Raw genomic sequence first — 17,461 nt, forward strand, 5'->3', positions numbered from 1 at the left:
TGCGTAAGCATACGAGTATCTTGCCCTGGCACATATATATGTGAATATTTATAGAGAGGCATGGAAACAGAAATGTGTTTTAAGATCTGGATGCGCTGGGCATGGAAACTATCTCGGGTTGTTCGCCATTTAAATGAGGGTCAACACAATGTGTTTTGCCAGAAGATTTTATGGAAATCCAGTAATGTTTCTAGTTCTTTTGGTTTTCTCAAATTCATCTTTGATCCTATTATTTTTGGGTTCAAAAATTAACAAATATATTCGTTACGAATTGCATTTACAAAACTGGGTAACTGATAGATCAAAACGAAATAAATATAGAAAACAAATATTTGTTCGTCTTTGTAAGGTATTTTACAATCGAATACTGCATTTTTGTACATTTGTGTATTAATATATATTTTATGCTTCACTTCACCCACACACTCACACACATATACATGTACACGAGCGTAGGCACACATACATAGCAATTTGGCCTTAGCAACATCTTGAGCTGGAAAAGCAAAGTCCAAGATGAAGGACTCCGTCCGTTGTCCAATGTCCATCGAAGCCTTATGCGCTCGTAGGCCTTGTTATCATTTCGGTAATTGCATTTTTGTGTTTGTCGTTGTTGTTGCCATTGCACTTTGATGCAGTTTTTGCATCCACTGCGTATTCTCTAAGGGGTTATTCCGGCAAACTTTCTCAAGAAAACCCAAACCCCAGCTGCAGCGGGCCATAAATTCTTGACTTGCTTTCCAAGTCGGGCCGCCCTCAAGACACACAATGTATAGCTCACTTTGGTTTCTAATTTCGGACGGCACTGGATGGCATTAATAAATATGTAGAGAACAGCATGCATTATACTTGTACACTTGTATCTTAAGATAATAAAATTTTTCGGCCTTATATTTTCTTTGGCTTGCCATCAATGACGGCGCAATGAAATTCGCCTTCTTCTGGTCCTTTGAGAAGGTTATCCAAATCGTGCTGATAAGTGTGATTTATTGGCACCTTAAAGTTTGAAATGTTCTCAGAATATTACAATAATTACTGCAATTATGATTAAGACTTTAAAGGAACAAAACAATTAAAATTTATCAACAGAATTCCTTATAAATCTCAAAGTTTTATCAATTAATATTCTGTAAGCTACAGTTATATCATTTTAGAGTATATCCTTGCAGAGGGTTTTATCGATGGCAGTCAGAAGATTGTAACGCAATAAGGAAGACATCTACGACCATATAAAGTATATAAATTATATTGGTATAAACAGTCAAGCCATATTCTTTAAACTTTTCTGTCAGTTTAAAAACTATCTATTTAAAACTTTACCCAAAAACAATGTATACCTTTGGTTCTAATTTAATCAAAATTGTACGACTATATCATATAGCTCCCCTGTGAAACAAATGAAAATATGAGAATATAGTTGAAAAGATATCAATTTTCTTGCCCGCTTTCTTTATTTTCAAAAAAAGTTAGCTTTTTCATGGTTTTTGTCAAAGTGCAGAATAGCGATGATAACTTTTGAAAAAATTGATTTTGTCTCAATGACCCAGTAATAAAATATATTGTTAATAACCTTTATTTCGATGGAGCCTGAAGATCTACTGCCATGCTTCTATTTATTTTATATATTTTATAAATATTTGTAATTAAAGATACTTGAATAAATAAACATGAACATGGAAACAGCTAAGTATGCGTGATAAAAATTTCCCAATAAATTGAAATTTTAAACATACCAGCCAAAAGGAATCAATACCCAAAAATGCATTATTGCAAACAAAGCCATTTTTTATGGTGATTTTCAGCTGAAACTTTTTCGATTCTTTCCGTTATTATGAGAGATGTTGATAGTATTCTTTTTGATTTGTTTTTAGCTGACCAAAACGCGTTAGAATTCATTTGGCTTTGTATATTGGATTGGACTGCCTGCCTGCTGGAGTTCGCAGTGCGTGGAAGCCTCTCGATAAATTTCAATTACTAACCCAATTAAAAAATGTTGTGCGCTTTTAGGCGAACAAACAGTGAAAAAGCGAAACAAAAAAAGCGAAATAATATAATAAATATAGGCATAAAAAAGGGAAATATTTTCAATATATTTGCGCAGAGCTTAAAAAATGGAGAAACGACAATGCGAGTGAAAAATGCAGCAGCAGCGGCTCCAACCATTTTTAATTTATTTTTCCTCTCCCGCTGCTGCAGCTGCTGCTGTTCTTGCTGTTCTTGCTGTTGTTGTCGCCCAACATTTGCCGACATCACACATACGCACCATTGGCCCCGGCGTCTGTCCTGCTGGGGTTTTTTATGGTCACCGCTGCCGTTGCCGCTGTCGTTGCCGTCGCTGCAGCAGCTCCTCCTGCCCCAGATCCTCCCCACTGTCCACTCCGCGCCGCCATCCAACCGCCCAGCCGCCCACTCGATGGAGGCAATCAGTGCACCTATGTACCCTGATCCTGTGCATCCAGGACATTGCTGGCCCGTTTGCTTGCACGCACTTTCGCATTTGGGCATCTCTCTTGCTTTTTGTTCATTTTTTGAGCGGCTGTTCGTTCGCCGGCCATGGAGGCCAATGGTGGCCGTGGTCGTTCGTGCTGGAGCGGTACCGATATATATTTTTATATATTTTATTTTTCACTCGCGCACGCATGCAATAAAACTTGTAAAAAACGCGCTGCCGCCGCTGTCCCGGGGAAAAAACGAACAAGAGGTAAATAATGTACAGGCAGCGCGAATGTGCACTGTGTATGCATTTGCATTCGTGTGTGTGTGTGTGTGTGCGGAACTGTGATGGTGTGCGAAATGGGGGGACAGGGCAGACAGATGGGCGGCCACTGCGTTGCATACTTTTAGGCGCATCGATGCATCCTTACAGGAGGGGGGACCGCATTTTTTGCAGCATTTGGGGCGTTGTCGGTTTTATTCGTTTTTTGTGCGTGCAACGGGGAGCTGAAATAATGCGCTGTACTGGCACTTTTGACAACAACACCAATGTTAATGATAACAATAACAACAGCAACAAGGCCAACCAGAGCAACAACAACAAATAATTGAAACGCTGGCAGCGCAGCCAGCATCGCCGTCGTCCGTTGCAGGCTGCGTTCGCTTTGTGCGCTTTTTAAATTGCAACTGAAATATGCGTTAATTTATGTTGCGTTGTTAAGCTTACACCCCCCGCAGCAGCATCAACATCGACGCACTCCAAACTCCCACCGCATCACCGCTGCACCCAATGCCCACCACCCACACCCATATCATGCCCATCGTCAACTCTTTTTTTGTGCGTAAAATTGCATCTTCCCTTCGGCGAATAATGCCGCACCCGGTCCCCATGTTAATGCCTCATTATCTGCCTGTTGTGGCCGACAACGAATCAGTTTTTCCAGCTGCAGTGCATCCGGATCGCCAAATCTCTCATAGATTTCGCCGAAGGAATTATATAACCCAGCGATGCTTTTGTTTCCCTTTTTTAAATCTCTAGAATGGGCAGCAACCATTTAATAGGTTGCCAAACAAGCCATTATTATCAATATTGATTTTTCTTAATTGAACAAAAATTCTTGGTTTCCAGATTTTGCTGAGCCTGCGTTTAAAAATAGTTCACTGTTGCTGTTTACTGAATCAGTCTGTGTTATGAATAAAAGGTTCTTAAAGCTCTATTGGCATACTAAAATAGTTTTAAAGCTGGTAGCTTGACATTACAAATAGTCTTCATTGAGTGGCTGTATATATATATATTATTGCATCATTAATAGCTTGGCTTGAAGTTTAGCTATTTCCGAATAGCAAAATGCTGAAAAATATCCTCATATTCATACCCAGTAACAGGCCATTGAAAACGGAACAGGTTTGAACCAAAGCAAAGGTCTTCTTCCTATTCGCATCTGAAATAAAAACTCTCATGGAGGCAAATGTGTGGACTTTTTATTGGTGTCCTTTGGCACAGCGTCAGCAGCAAGATCACAAATGAAGCAAGAAGTTCGGAAGCAAACAAAGATCTGACCAAAACTGGACATTATCTTTGCCGAAAAGCAGAAAAGAGGAGCGATGCGGGCCAAATCATCGGCACAGATCAGCATCAACAGCAACATCAGCTGGTGCAGGCGGAAAACCCACCCCGAATGAACGGATACCAAGTGACCAGCGGAGGCTGAGGAGTGACCAGCGGCAAACTGGTTGCTCCGAAGATGGGAAAGGGTTGATGTGGATGCTCATCTTGGCCGGGATGCGTGTCAAAGTTCAGCGGCATTCGATGCCGTTGTCCAGTTTGGAAAACCGGCCTGCTTCTGGGTACGAATCCGTTGAAATTTTGATGTGAAAGTTCAGCAAAACGATAAAGGGATTTCTTATAAAAGTTCCGTGTCCTGCCACAGATGCGAGTGCTGATGCTGATGCCGATGCTGATGCTGGGTTCGAGCGTGAGAAAGTTTCCTTGGCGGAGCCAAACTTGTTTGCATCTAATGTCCTGCCGCAGATGCTGACCCGCCTGGCTGGCTCTGGAGAAACCAGTCGCTCCTTCTGGATCAACTACTTAGTCGGGGAGTCTATTTATTCATGCTATTTGGTCAGTTGGCTAATTGCTAACCAAATGACAAGTAGCCTGCCGGCCAGCCATGCGGCCAAACATTAGCTCTCCAAATGGGCAAAAGCCATCCATTGTTTGACTATAAGTCGATTCGGTAATTGTCCTCGAACGGAGTCACCATTTAACTTCATCTGGCTCCTGGCGGATGCCGTGGTGCTCCACCTTATTAGCTTAGATATTCCATTAGGCGCATCGATTACTCAGACATGCATTGATTTTTTCACATCTGACTGCCAATTTCAATGCATAGGCGATGAGGCCACGGCCACTAATGAACACAGGAAGTCCCACCCCCAATTTACCAGCAATTTGAAAGTTAACTGTTTTCATGGACTCTTTAGAATTTGCTAACTAACTTAAAACTAGAAAAAAAGATTGAAGTTCAAGTTAGCAGCTAAAGATATGGATTAAAACACTTAGTTTTTCATTGTACCTACTCTGGTTATCGATCTGCATTTCAAGCAAAATGTATTATTATTAATATAAATTAATATGTATCTATTGGATTTTCTAAAAGTTCGTTACAAATACCCGTTGTCCTTTTAATATTTAATATATGCAGGATGCTCATGATCAACCAGTTTTCGGTACTTTCAACATTATTTCTGGCCGGGTCCAGTAATTAAGCTGAACCCAAAAACTCAGATCCTGAGATGCAGACAGAAGTCACATCAACAGAGCAGCCGAGCAGATAAAGCCGGTTATGGGATAGTTTGGCCGACCAATAGCAAGGCAAGATAAATTTGAGATCATAAAAAACAAGGACAATCCGACAAGCACCGAAACATTGAAGAATCACCCCTAAGATGATGTCCTCTTCTTTAAGGACCATCCCATTGCCGAATAAGGCTTAGGGTGTCCTTTAAAAGTCTACTTCTAGGCGCGGCTCATAAATGAGGACCAACTTTCCTCAGCAATTTTCTTTAATTTCTTCACTCAGAAACTTGTTTAGTTCTGTTTTCCTTCGGAACAACACCGTTTTACCGCGTTATAAAAATGCTATTATCAAGTGGCGCAACTTGTGACGCTTCGTTGGCAAACTCAACGCAAAACAAACGAAATAATGTACACTTGAAGGCGAAAAGAGGAGCAACAGGCGGTCGCTGGTATGGGTTTGGTGGGTGGCTATGTCGACCTCTAAACGTCATCATCGTTTTTCATGGCTGGGAAAAACGAGCGCCACGTTTTTCCTTTTTTTCCGCTTGCTGCCTAAAAGTATGGTAGTGAAAATGCAAAACACCTAAGCACCGGGTTAGGGGTGACTTTAGCCGTACCATCGACATCTTCGGGTTGGTTTAGCTCGGCAACAGGAAGTTCAGCCGGGCAAATCCCGGCTGACCAGCAATTGCGCAACTTATTGAGGTAGGCACTCTATGGTTATCTGCAAGATACGAGCTTCTTCGGGGGCTGGCTCTGGCTGGCTTCTCTGGCATTTGTCTGGCACTCGGGGCTGGAGTTCAAAGTTCAAAGATGCCCGATCAACCGGTTTGCATCTGGACCAGCCTGTCTTCGACTGGACCCTAAGACCTTCAAGCATCCGCATCTCCTCGAGATCTTCTCGGCGGGACGTTGATCAGTTGGGCAGTCAGTTGTGTTTGAACTTTCATTCGGTCGCGTCGCGTTCGCTGTTACTCATTTCTTTTTTGGCCTTTGGTTATTTGTTGGGCCGAAAAGATCTGAACCCTGTTTTTCGTTTTTGTGGGATTTCTGTTATACTTTTAATATTGTTAAAAAAAAAACTCATTTTTTCGTTGACTTTTCGTTAAATATTTGTTCTAAAAATTTGTGTCTGATACTTTGTGAACCCATTCAATCAAGTTCAACATACAAAAAGGTATGTATTAAGTGCAAATAATTCGTGTGTGAAAATATTTAAGATTCTGATTCTATAAATAATTAGAAGATTTTTGAGTCAGAAGTGCGCAATTATGATTTTTAAATTTAAAAGTCTTTTTGTGATGTGTACAATCAAAGTTTTTGCATTTATCTTTGCAGGACATTACGAGAAATCCCACCAAACGAAGAATTGAATTCAGCTGAAATTCTAATTTCACACAAAATTCTGTATCTCCATGTCATCGATAATCGCTTGGAATTGTCTTTGATTTTGCTGGTTTTTGAGTTCCCTAAACAGTGTGTGCTTAAGTTGACCACTCCAAATTCGCATCATGGAGCACTCGAATGGCAGTAGCAAGCCCAGTACAGACCAGTCCGCGCCACCTCACCCACAGTCCTCGGCGGTGACTGCCTCGTCGGAGGTTTGGAGCAGCAAAAGGAAGCTCTATGCCATCGATGAGCGCGAGGAGAGCTCGCCGGTGACTGTGGGCAAGGCGGAGACTGATTTGGCCTACGATGCGGATGTGGACGAGCTGGAACAGCCGACGGCCGAGCGCGAGATCATCTACGAGCTGTTCCAGCCGTGGGCCCTTAGCACATATGGTGATCAGGCCAAGACCAAGACGATAACACTGCGCAAGAAGGCGCGAATTCTTAAGGCACTCGAGGGCAAGGAGCACAGTCGCCCCGATAGCTCCAAGTTCCGCTTTTGGGTCAAGACAAAGGGTAAGTGAGGGACATGGTATATGAAGGCGGTAACTCATGTGCGATATCCAATCTTGACAGGCTTCACTACTAATCGACCCGAGGGCTTTGAAGAGGCTCCTGGCAGTCGGCGCTACCTGAAAAGTCTTCCTAGCTCGGCCATTTTGTCGGATAATCCCGCTGATGTGGATCTATTTGCTGCATCCACCAGCAAGGGATTCGGTCGACGAACCTACCGCAAAGTGGCCTGTGTGGAAGAGTTCTTCGACATCATCTACAATGTGCACATGGAGCTGGGAGGCCGCAGTGGCATGCACGCGGGTCAAAAACGCACCTACCGCATTGTGAGTATAGCGCTTAGATTGTATTTATTCATTAATAGATAATTAGTCCTCAAAACACTATACCTTTATTACAATTTCTGAATACATTCTCCTTCGCAGATCACTGAAACCTATGCGTTCTTGCCCCGTGAGGCGGTCACCCGCTTCCTGACCATTTGTCCCGAGTGCAAGAAGAACCTTCGTCCATCCTCACCATCGGGGGGCGGAAAAGACTCCGACATGGCCGGCAATGAGAGCTCCTCCGAAGTGGAGACCTACCTCAATTATTCATCGCACACGGAGAGCTCGCTGGAGGCGGGGCCAACTGCCAAGCGCCGTCGGCACTCGAGCGCCGAAATCAAGGCCTCACTGGCCAGTGGCTTGGCTGTCGGTGCGGGAATCGCCAGCAGCACGAGTGCCACTCAGCTGGATGTCCTGTGGACTGGAGTGCCCAGAAGTCGAAGCCCCAAGCCCCCGATGGCGGCAGAGGCGGCTGTTGAAGCCACACCTGTTAGCGTGCCCAAAATCCGCATCAAGACCCAGTTGCAGCGTCCGTCGAGTCCGCAAGATCAGTCTGCTGACCCGAGCACCGGTGCTCAATCCCAATCTCAGGTCCAACCCCAGTCCCAATCTCAGTCACAATCACAATCCCATTCACAGCCAAGTGGCCAAGGCTTTGATGCACAGCTGCTAAAGTCGCGGGATAATCTGCTGCGATACTATCACTTCATGAGGCGCTTCTATGCCGGGGAACCGGTTTTAGCACCGCCCATCTACGGCAGCAGCCTGTTGCAGAGCCTCAGCTATCCAACCACCATCTCGACCGCGGCCACAGCAACCCCTACGACCCCTACCACAACCACCTCAGCTCCTGGTAAGATGCTGGCCCCTCCCAAGGCTGCAACTCCGCCACCCAATCCTCCCAAGATCAAGTCCTCTCCGGATAGCTTGTTGCGGGCACGCACTCCTCCCGTAGCTTCAACAGCCACCTCCGCCGCGCCCAAAGACACAGCTCACACTCCGATTAATCTAACGAAATCTATATTTTCCAGCCTGAAAACCGGACATGCACCATCCACATCGACGCCAGTTCCACTCAAGCTGGAACTGCCCAGTCCACCGAAACCACTGCCGGAACTACGCATTCCCCAACTGCGCGGCATGCCGCCAGTGGAGCTATCCTTGCCACTGCCGCCTCTGGACTTGGAGCGATTGAAGCCCATAACCTCGACATACTTGCAGTTGACACGCAGCATGGGACTCAGCGATGAGGATGCCTTGCGGTTCGACAATCTGGTGAGTAAGGACTTCAAGTACTCGCTCTAGACCTAAGCGAATGTTTAGGATGTATTTGAGAAGTTATGATTGTTTCCACTACGGCTAGTTGAATGGAAACATCCGATCTCAAATGAGCAATCAAAGTTTTATCGAGCAATACGTTTATTATTTACCAAATTACTTTGAAACTTACATACATTATTGATGAAAAACATAAAAAAAAACGTTGTCAATCATTGGGTAATTTTTATTCCCAGTCATATATATTTTATATTGAACGTATTATATTAAATTTGAAAGCCGCTGGCGTTGTGAAACCTTTATTACAATATATCATAAGAAAAAATTTAAAAAATTTACAAATTTATACACCTACATATTTATTCTGTAAAAGAATCAAACAAAGGACTCACCGAAATTGTTCAAATATTAATGCTTTTTGTAACATATTTTATGCGTAGTTGAATTTTACATATGTTTAACGCCCAGAGCAAGGCGGCGCTTTTAAATTTATGTTAGTTGCCAAAGCGCAACTATTATTTGCTTTTTTGGCTTTAACCCGCATATTTAGACTTAAGAAAAAATGCTTTCACCACGATTTCCACACCATTTCCACTCGATAAAACAACATTTTTTTACTAATCTAGTTTCTCTTTTCTCTGACATGCTTGGCTTATAAATGTAACCCAACTAATGCAATGCTAACGAGCGAGAAAGACAATGACAGAAATGCACTTTTGTCGGCCGAACAACTACCACCAGGCTGTCAGCCACACGACTACAAAGAACTGCAACCAAATCACCCATGACCAACACATTGCTTTCGGCCACCAAATGCGTTTTGCACTGAGCTGCGCACAAAATTATGCAATAGTTTTTTCGACGTGCTTTAATCAGTTTGCCGTGAAATTCCAATTGAATTTCTCGTTCCGCGCTGCGTTTTTTATATTTATAATTTTGATCTCCTAATGCTTGAATTATTTTTGGCTGCAAGTATTTTTTTTCCCTTGCTGAATTGTTTTGTTTATCATGCTTAGTTTCCAAATGTTATTATTTTATATTATTTCGTTGATTTTTTATTATCCCAATTATATTTTTCCTTTCTTTTATTTTTTTACAGCTCAGTTGTTAGCGAAAACAAAAAATTGTTTGTAATAAATTAGCTATACAAAACTATTAATGCTTTTTAATTAATTTGGCCAACGATCTGAAAATAAAGAATTATTAATTTCCCAAAATGTATACATGTATGCGAGTAGATTTTGAATAATTTAGAGCGCTTTGTAGTTGCTAGCATATGTATATTTACAGTTGCTAATATATATATATTTACATATATAAACAGGTAAGTTTGTACAATATATTCCATTCCATTTCGATTGAGCTGACTGTTATGTATCAACTCAGGCACCCTTATCAATTTCCCACCTATATAAAGGTTATATTTCAGTGATAGTTTGATTTAGAACTTTTATTATAATTTCTGGGTTTAGCCCAGGCTGATAAGCTTATTTTTTAAACTGCGCTATGGGTTTATAAGCATTGTTTACAAAATATTGCAATAATTTCCATATATTAATATTTATAATGAGCTATTTACTTGGTCGGCCTCTGCTGCTGAGATCCTTCGCCAGTTCCTTTGACTGAGCTTAGAACAAATCTGGCAGTTAGAATTCTACCGTTCTTGTCGACAATAGTCTTGACCACTTCACCATTCGAGTTCTCAATTTCTGAGGCAGTCAGATCCACTTCTTTCAAATAATCATCTATGACTCGATCTGATCCGTCGTCTTTTGGTATTGCGAGGGTGGGCAGGGGAACTGAAGTCCGCTGCGTGGTGGTTGAGTCAATCACTGGCACAAAGGCGGGTTCCTTTTGGCATGGTCGGGAATCATATACATAGTTAAAATCAATAGGTCCAGTACGAGATGGGGAAAAGGCTGCGGTGTCAGGATTTTCGGCTGGGTGGCTTGAGTCCGTGTTAATTGGACCAGGCTCTCTGGAGATGTCGGGGAATATCTGCTTGAATACATTACTTCCCGGGACCAGAGTTCCGCTATAAGTTCTGGTTGTGGTGGTCACCTTGCGTCCCAAGCTATCCGTTTCCGTCTTGGTCGTAACTTTCGGAGTAACTCCCGCTGGCAGCTCCCAGTTCGGAAATCTCGGAAATTCCGAGCTAAATATATTAGTGTCGAAATTACCTGTCCCGAAGTTAGATTCTCCAATGGGCCGGAACTGACGCCCGGCACTCGGCACATACTCCCAATCTTGCTGGGGCTTAGAGCCGGAATTATCCTCTAGCCTGGCAGGCAGTACTCCCTCGGAGACCTTACGTCTTGAAATCGATCTGAGATCCGGACTTAGCTCATAGGTCACAGTGGTGACCTGACCAGCATCGTTTTGATTTCTGATAACCAGCGGCTGCCGGCTGTTCCACATTTCTCGCAAGCCAACTTCATCCAATCCTATTTGCCTGGCCACATTCAAAAGTTCCAGAGTTGGTTCAGTGGACAAAGAAGAGGCAGCTGCTCCCTGTGAGCGAAAGATGACGTCAGTTTCAGATTTCTGGAGACTTCCATGACCTACCTCCAGCTTCAGAAGCAGCAAGCTGACACAGATTGCCAGTAGATAGGAGTACTGCATATTCGATCTTTCCGCGACACTTGTGAATACTTCGATCGACAGAATCGAACTGATTTTAGAATTCTAATCGACTGAGCTCGTCGCTTCTTTTCGCAGTCTACTCAAAGGTTATCAACAGTTTTCGCAAAGTCGCCCTTATCAAAGAGTGTTAACAGAATATAGTTTCTAAAGCTTTCATAAGAACATAGTTTCTTCATATGTTCCTTATAACAAATTCCTTCTGGATCCTGGAAATTCACTTTGTTAAATTGGGTTTAGAAGTTTAGAATCATACTGCAATGATCAAAAAACTACGATATAAGTTTTCAATACCTATATTGCCACTAGAAGAAGGTTCAATGTGGTAAACATAGACTTATTTATATTATTTATACTAAAATTGTCTGTTAATTTAAGTAGAGCTTTTCTTGTTCACACTTCTCTATATATATGTATATTATTTTGCAGTGCGACTTTGATAGTTTCCCGCACCCCCTTGTCCGTTCTCATTGCTCAGTGCAAAACTGGCACTTAGAACTCGTCCTTGCTTGTCCACGATTGTGGTGACCAGCTGGCCATCCTCCTCCTTGATGTCCGCAACAGTGAGATCCACCTTTGCCAAAAAGTCATCGATTGCCGAGTCAGTTCCTTTGCCTTTGGGTGCGAGTGTGGGCAGTGGGACCGAACTCCGTTCGGTTGATGTCGGATCAGGGACTGGAACCCATATGGGCTCCGTATCAGTCAAGCTTGGGGGTGCCAGGGTAGGCAAAGGTACCGAAGGCCGGTGCGTGGATGTTGGATTTGGCACCCATCTATCACTATCCGATTCCCTATTGGGAATGCTTTCATCTATTTGGGGGACTTCTTGAGGGCGTAAATTCCACGCATCCTGCTCATTCAACCGGGGATCTTCTCGGCGAGGATTATTTTCATGTCTGCGATCTTCACCGGTAGGAATACGTTGCGGTTTAAATTCCGGGATAAACGGAAAGTTTTGGAAGAGATTATAGACAGGAAAACCAAAACCGACCGGATTAAGGAAGGGATTATTGTAGACACTGCCAAATCCTAATGTCGATTGCAACTGGCTAAATAAACATTCCAATTGTCCTTGAATTTGCATGAGCAGTACCTCCGTTCTCCTTATGAGTTCCTCTTCGTTGGGGCTCAACATGTAGGTTTCCCTAATTATCTTGCCGCACTGTTCAGTTTTTGTGACTATCCACGGCCTTTTGGTTATCCGCATATTATTAACAACTGTTTCATGCAGATTCCAACGCCTAGCCGTTGCATACACAGAGGGCGGGAGTGCCTTGTCCATAGGCATAGTTGCTCCCATCTGCAAATGTATAAATTAGTGATATATTTTGGATGGGAAGATATTGAGTTAGTTACCCGTAATTGCAGAAGCAAACTGATGCAAACAATCAGAAGACTTTCGAACTTCATTCTTTGTTCTAAACCGGAACATGCGACTGCTTCAAGTACCTGATTCGTACTGAACTTGATTCCGCGAGCATAGCACACAATTGACGATCGATGACAATCGCGCTGTATGTATACATATATAGTATATAGATTTATTCTATAAAAGTCACGTTTTCAGCTGCTTACTCAGAGAATGGCACCTTTTTGAAAGGAACCTTAAACTTGTATGCCTTTTAATGCGTATACAGATTAATAAACTTATAAAAAAACTCAAAACTCCATTGGTATTAAAATAACAAAATAATTCATAAATAATGTAAGCTTATCACGTAAGAGATGTTTTGAATGAACTGAGAATTGTTGTCTGCCATTTGGCAGCGGAAAAGACCGGTTTTTGCAGTTTATATTGTGCTTTTCACTTGAAAAACAAGTCACTCCGCCGCTCTCAGCCTTAAAAACTCATCATCCAACTATATGTTTCCACTCAGACATTAGGAATAGTTCAGTATTGCGGGTTTTTAAGTTTGAGAGGGCCCCCTAAATTGACATTAAATGAGTATTCATAATCTGAAAATTCACAATAAAACATCTTGGCTATACCCGGGAATGCAAATTGCTCATCACCGCCAATAAAATTGTAGTTTCAGAGCTTTGAATTTCTTTATTGCAAGTGTAATCCCAAGCTATTGATAGAGGTGAGCAATGATTCAACTAGTTGGTTTTTCCTATTCCAAATAGTTCACTTCCGTGAATGGCCTTACTGATTACAAATATTACTTTATAACTAAAAGGTAGGATGAAAATCATAGAAAACATATCAATATCATATATCATAATACTGTTTCATAGTGTAATCAGCAGCAAAGTACTGCGAAAATCAAATCGTTCTATCAAGTGACACTATCAAGTGTTATTGCGGCATGAACAAAATAAAAGTGTACCTCTGTCCTTTGGTATTTGGTAAGAACGAACCTAAGTATGGGTGACGGAGATAGGATATTGAAGATGTAGCTCCACCGATAGGATGGAATTATGTAGACTCGGTGACTGGGAGGTCACGGTCCAGCAACGGTCACTGAATGGTGCAACAGCGGGACCGGACTTCAGTCGTGGCCATGCAGGATTTACGCTAAAAAGACGCCATAAACCTTGAATGCCAACGGAGCGGAGGAAAAAAAGGGACCGAAATTGGAATTTGATAGACGCCCGGTCCTCTGGTCCTTGTCCTGGTCCCAGGTTCGTGGCCCCGTGGCTGCTCCCCATTCTGGCCGGAGTCCTTGCTCAGAGCTCGGAGGCCGTTGCACGTATCCCCAAACCCTTTTCGTCCTTTTCCACGGGCGGGGGCAGACAAGGCGAGTATTGACGACTTTTTAAAAGGGTCGAGCGAGCGTCGGCGCTGTCAGGGATAAAGGGGTATCGGGGCTAAAGCCAGAACGAACTTAGCTTAGGGGGCAGGAAGGCCGAGGGGCGAGGGCTGCGTTGGCGCGTGCTATAAACCAACCGATTTTAACGCTTTACAGGTGAGGCAAAGCGAGGCGAAGGTGTCTGCGAGGAGGCGGTGATTGGGTGGCCGGCCAAAGTTATAAAACTTTACAGTTAACTAGGCTTGGCAATCAAGCTAAAAGCAAAGGCGTCGTCCTCGTCCATGTCCTGTTGCTACCACGGCTCCTGTTCGGAGTCCCGGCTGGCGCCATCTAGCGACAGTTGCCGCAGCCAACCGACTTCATTCCCCTTCCCCGATCCCGAAAAAAACGAGGCAACAACTAGTCCGTGCCCCTCTAAATGTGAACAGGTCAACACCCACTTGACCGTATGTGGGCGTATGATGTGTGTGTGTGTGTTTGTCCTCCGAGTCCTCGTCCCAGTTGGGTGAGTCAGTTTGGGTCTCCCACACTCGAAATCGCAGCCCCATCCACAAATCCTCCACCAGCCAAAGGGTTTGGCTTGACCAATGCTCCGTGAGTGTGTCCAAATAGCTTTTGCTGTTTTTTACCCGTTTCGTTTCAGATATTGTCATTCGGTGCGGAAAATTTTTTGAACAGATTTTCGTCTGTAGAGGTTGGAATCTAGTTAGTTTCGAGAAGCTGCGTAAACTGTTTAAGTAATCTGAATATTGCACATATTGGGTTATACTGCGGGAAATTACAAATCTTTTGAAATTTGCAAGTTTTTTCAACAGCCCAATCATTGTCTAAAACAAAGAAGTTATAATATTCTTATTGCACTGAACTTTAATATCATTTTAATAGTGTTTTAAACGTTCTGAAAATAACTATCGAAGTACTTTTAATGTATATTTTAATTTGAGTTCAGGATATACAAATTGTTTAATGATTAATTATTTTATGATATCCCTGCAGTCTCGTTTATTTCTATTATATATTTATATATGTATTTTCATTTATATATACCTTTTAGATTCAAACTGGGGTTCTGAATTTATGCTAAACCCATTTTAGTGCTAGGGGACTGTGGAAAAATTGGAAGCCAGCAGCAATGGGCACACACCCACCCCCAAGAGGGAGTCGTCCTTTTCATATACCGACTGCCACACACCCAGCTCTAAGTCCAGGTCCCAAGTCCCAGTCCCAATCCCAGTCTCAGACCCCAAACTAACCTCAAAAACTGGGGACCGGAGCGACTGTCTGTCAGTCGGTCGATGGGCGGGGAAGGGAGTTTTAGTGCCTTTGGAACATGGGTCGGGCACTTCTTCATTAATTTTCATGGCGGCACAAGAACAATGCCACGCCCCACCCGCCCCACGACGCGGAGGAAGCAGAATTGCTGGAGCGGCGAAAGCGAAAAAAAGTTTCTCCAGCTCGGACCAAAGTTGTGGGTGTGTTTTGTGCAAATGAGTGAAGGTGGAGACGCGTTTCTCGTCCTTTTTGCCCTGCATCTGTGTGGGTGTATCTCCACAGCTCTCTTTGTGTGTGTGTGGGTTGATTACTTTCAGTTTAGGTGCCCGTCCAAGTCACCACCCTGCCGAAACCCCCCACCCACAGAGCAGCCTTTCGAAAAGGGACTTGTGAAGGCAAAAACGCATTTTTATGTTTGCTCGCCTGCCCGTCGTCTAGCGGTCCTTATTCTCTTCCCTTTTTTATCGTTGGAAGGATGCGAAGCCCTTTTTTGCCCCCAGCCCCACCCCAAGATCTAGCAAATGGAGTGGAGGGAGGATTGGATGGGCTGTCTGCTGGGCAGGGACAATCGTCCCAGCCCCATCGATGTCTGGCCCTGGTCCTGGAAAAATTGCAATTTTCTCGGAGGAAAAAAGCCAAGACAACGTCTTGGAGTCGCTTTGACATGACCAGGGACCAGTTACCCCTGCGCCGCTTCTCCAGGGTTGCTCTAATGAATTTCCGTCCAGGCAACTGGGCAGCAGCAGCATCCCTGGAAAAATGGTAAAAATAAGAGAGAAGAGCGAACAAAAAAAAAAACAATTAAAGTAGGATTTGGCCGAAAGAATGGGCAAACGCACCCATAATCATAATTGCGCGCCCGAAAGTTGTCGATTCTTCAGCCGCTCCACCTTCCGAGCGCCAACAATCGACCCCTTTTCCTTCTAATTGTCAATCCCCCTCTTGCTTAATTGTCCACTGGGCTCCCAACTTGTTTCCATTTCAAAGCTCTCCTGTTCTTCATTCAGGGTTTTTCGAAAATTTTCACTTGCTTTTAATTTGTCAATTCGGTTGGAGTTTTCCTTGCTGGGCAATTCTACCCGTCTTTGTCAATTTTTTATCATCTCCACTGCTGGACAATTTTCCTGTTTGCTGATGAGTTGTCGAACATGGTGGCAATTACTTATTTTGGCTAGCCTCGGGACTTGCGTTTTAATTACGTGACGGATTTGAATAAGTGCTGCGTTTATGACAGGGATTGAAGGGAGATTAATTGAGAACTTGTCTCAGTTTCTTCTTCAATCTTTATCATTCAAGGACTCTCTGATGCTTTTTCTTCTTCTTATATGAAACTGTGTAATAGATCTTGTAATCTTTCAATTTATTTGCATTATTTGCATTATTATTTAGACTTCAGATTATTTTGTTTAGGAATTATCAATATATATTTAATATTCATATAAAAGTCTTTAATGGGCTTTAAGAATTTTAAGCTACGACACCGAAAAGTTAGAAATGGACCTATTAACCTATAGGCAAGAGGTCCTTGTGAACAGGATCTACTGTATTAACGTTAAGGAGCCCTTTCTCTTAATCACAGTTCCGTTGAGCTCACCGAGGACTCAATATCGCCAATCAATAGTCTATTGAGGGCAAAAAACAATTTGACTCCAATTACCGACACACTAAAAAGATGCACCGAAGGTGGGACAAAGGAAGTAAAAAAGAAAATGTTCATTGCTACCGATTGAACTTCCGATGCAACGACAAAGAGGCAACATCTAACGGAAGGAACGATGCCGTTGATGGTAAATAAACAAAAGATTAAGCCCAGACAATAGTAAACAAACCGCATCAAAGGGGCAAAGCGGAAGCGGAAAAAAAGACAGCAACAATCAAATAATGAATTCCTTTGGCAAACGACAAATTGATAAATTAAACGCCACTTATGGCCGTATGGCTGTATATACTATGTGTGTGTGTGTGTCAGTTTGTGCAAACCGGAAGAAAGTGGAAAAAGAAAGCAAAATAACGGCAAGGACACGCAGTGCAAAAACGGGAGCAACAACAACCGCAAA

The 17,461-nt window shown here is 43.0% G+C and overlaps 3 protein-coding genes across 4 annotated transcripts; 1 reads left to right on the forward strand and 2 right to left on the reverse strand.

Annotated features, from left to right (window-relative positions):
* Positions 1–6,585: 6,585 nt before the first annotated feature.
* LOC123327031 (proline-rich protein 36-like) lies at positions 6,586–9,712 on the forward strand. Of its 2 annotated transcripts, XM_044922501.1 has the most exons (4): positions 6,586–7,138; positions 7,199–7,461; positions 7,561–8,736; positions 9,366–9,712. In XM_044922501.1, the coding sequence occupies exons 1-4, from the start codon at positions 6,745–6,747 to the stop codon at positions 9,525–9,527; spliced, it is 1,995 nt and encodes a 664-aa protein (XP_044778436.1). In that variant the 5' UTR covers positions 6,586–6,744; the 3' UTR covers positions 9,528–9,712. The 2 variants fall into 2 exon arrangements, with proteins under 2 accessions (XP_044778436.1, XP_016024961.2); XM_016180131.3 differs by lacking the exon at positions 9,366–9,712 and having other exon boundaries at positions 7,561–8,932.
* A 450-nt stretch (positions 9,713–10,162) lies between these two features.
* Positions 10,163–11,461, reverse strand: LOC6732307. Its single transcript, XM_002079399.3, has 2 exons — positions 11,305–11,461; positions 10,163–11,250 (listed from the first exon to the last, which is right to left on the reverse strand). The coding sequence occupies exons 1-2, from the start codon at positions 11,359–11,361 to the stop codon at positions 10,315–10,317; spliced, it is 993 nt and encodes a 330-aa protein (XP_002079435.1). The 5' UTR covers positions 11,362–11,461; the 3' UTR covers positions 10,163–10,314.
* A 198-nt stretch (positions 11,462–11,659) lies between these two features.
* LOC6732308 lies at positions 11,660–12,886 on the reverse strand. Its single transcript, XM_002079400.3, has 2 exons — positions 12,736–12,886; positions 11,660–12,679 (listed from the first exon to the last, which is right to left on the reverse strand). The coding sequence occupies exons 1-2, from the start codon at positions 12,787–12,789 to the stop codon at positions 11,798–11,800; spliced, it is 936 nt and encodes a 311-aa protein (XP_002079436.1). The 5' UTR covers positions 12,790–12,886; the 3' UTR covers positions 11,660–11,797.
* Positions 12,887–17,461: the final 4,575 nt, after the last annotated feature.

This window comes from Drosophila simulans, chromosome 2L (genome assembly GCF_016746395.2).
Source record: "Drosophila simulans strain w501 chromosome 2L, Prin_Dsim_3.1, whole genome shotgun sequence".
NCBI classification, from domain to species: Eukaryota; Metazoa; Arthropoda; class Insecta; order Diptera; family Drosophilidae; genus Drosophila; species Drosophila simulans.

Bases quoted from the DNA above. Each gene is read 5' to 3' on its own strand.
- LOC123327031 (XM_044922501.1), top strand. From the start codon at position 6,745: ATGGAGCACTCGAATGGCAGTAGCAAGCCCAGTACAGACCAGTCCGCG. The intron at 7,139-7,198 runs GTAAGTGAGGGA...CAATCTTGACAG, and splicing joins CTTTTGGGTCAAGACAAAGG to GCTTCACTACTAATCGACCC. The intron at 7,462-7,560 runs GTGAGTATAGCG...TCTCCTTCGCAG, and splicing joins AAAAACGCACCTACCGCATT to ATCACTGAAACCTATGCGTT.
- LOC6732307 (XM_002079399.3), bottom strand. From the start codon at position 11,361: ATGCAGTACTCCTATCTACTGGCAATCTGTGTCAGCTTGCTGCTTCTG. The intron at 11,251-11,304 runs GTAGGTCATGGA...TTTCGCTCACAG, and splicing joins TGCTGCTTCTGAAGCTGGAG to GGAGCAGCTGCCTCTTCTTT.
- LOC6732308 (XM_002079400.3), bottom strand. From the start codon at position 12,789: ATGAAGTTCGAAAGTCTTCTGATTGTTTGCATCAGTTTGCTTCTGCAA. The intron at 12,680-12,735 runs GTAACTAACTCA...ATACATTTGCAG, and splicing joins GTTTGCTTCTGCAATTACGG to ATGGGAGCAACTATGCCTAT.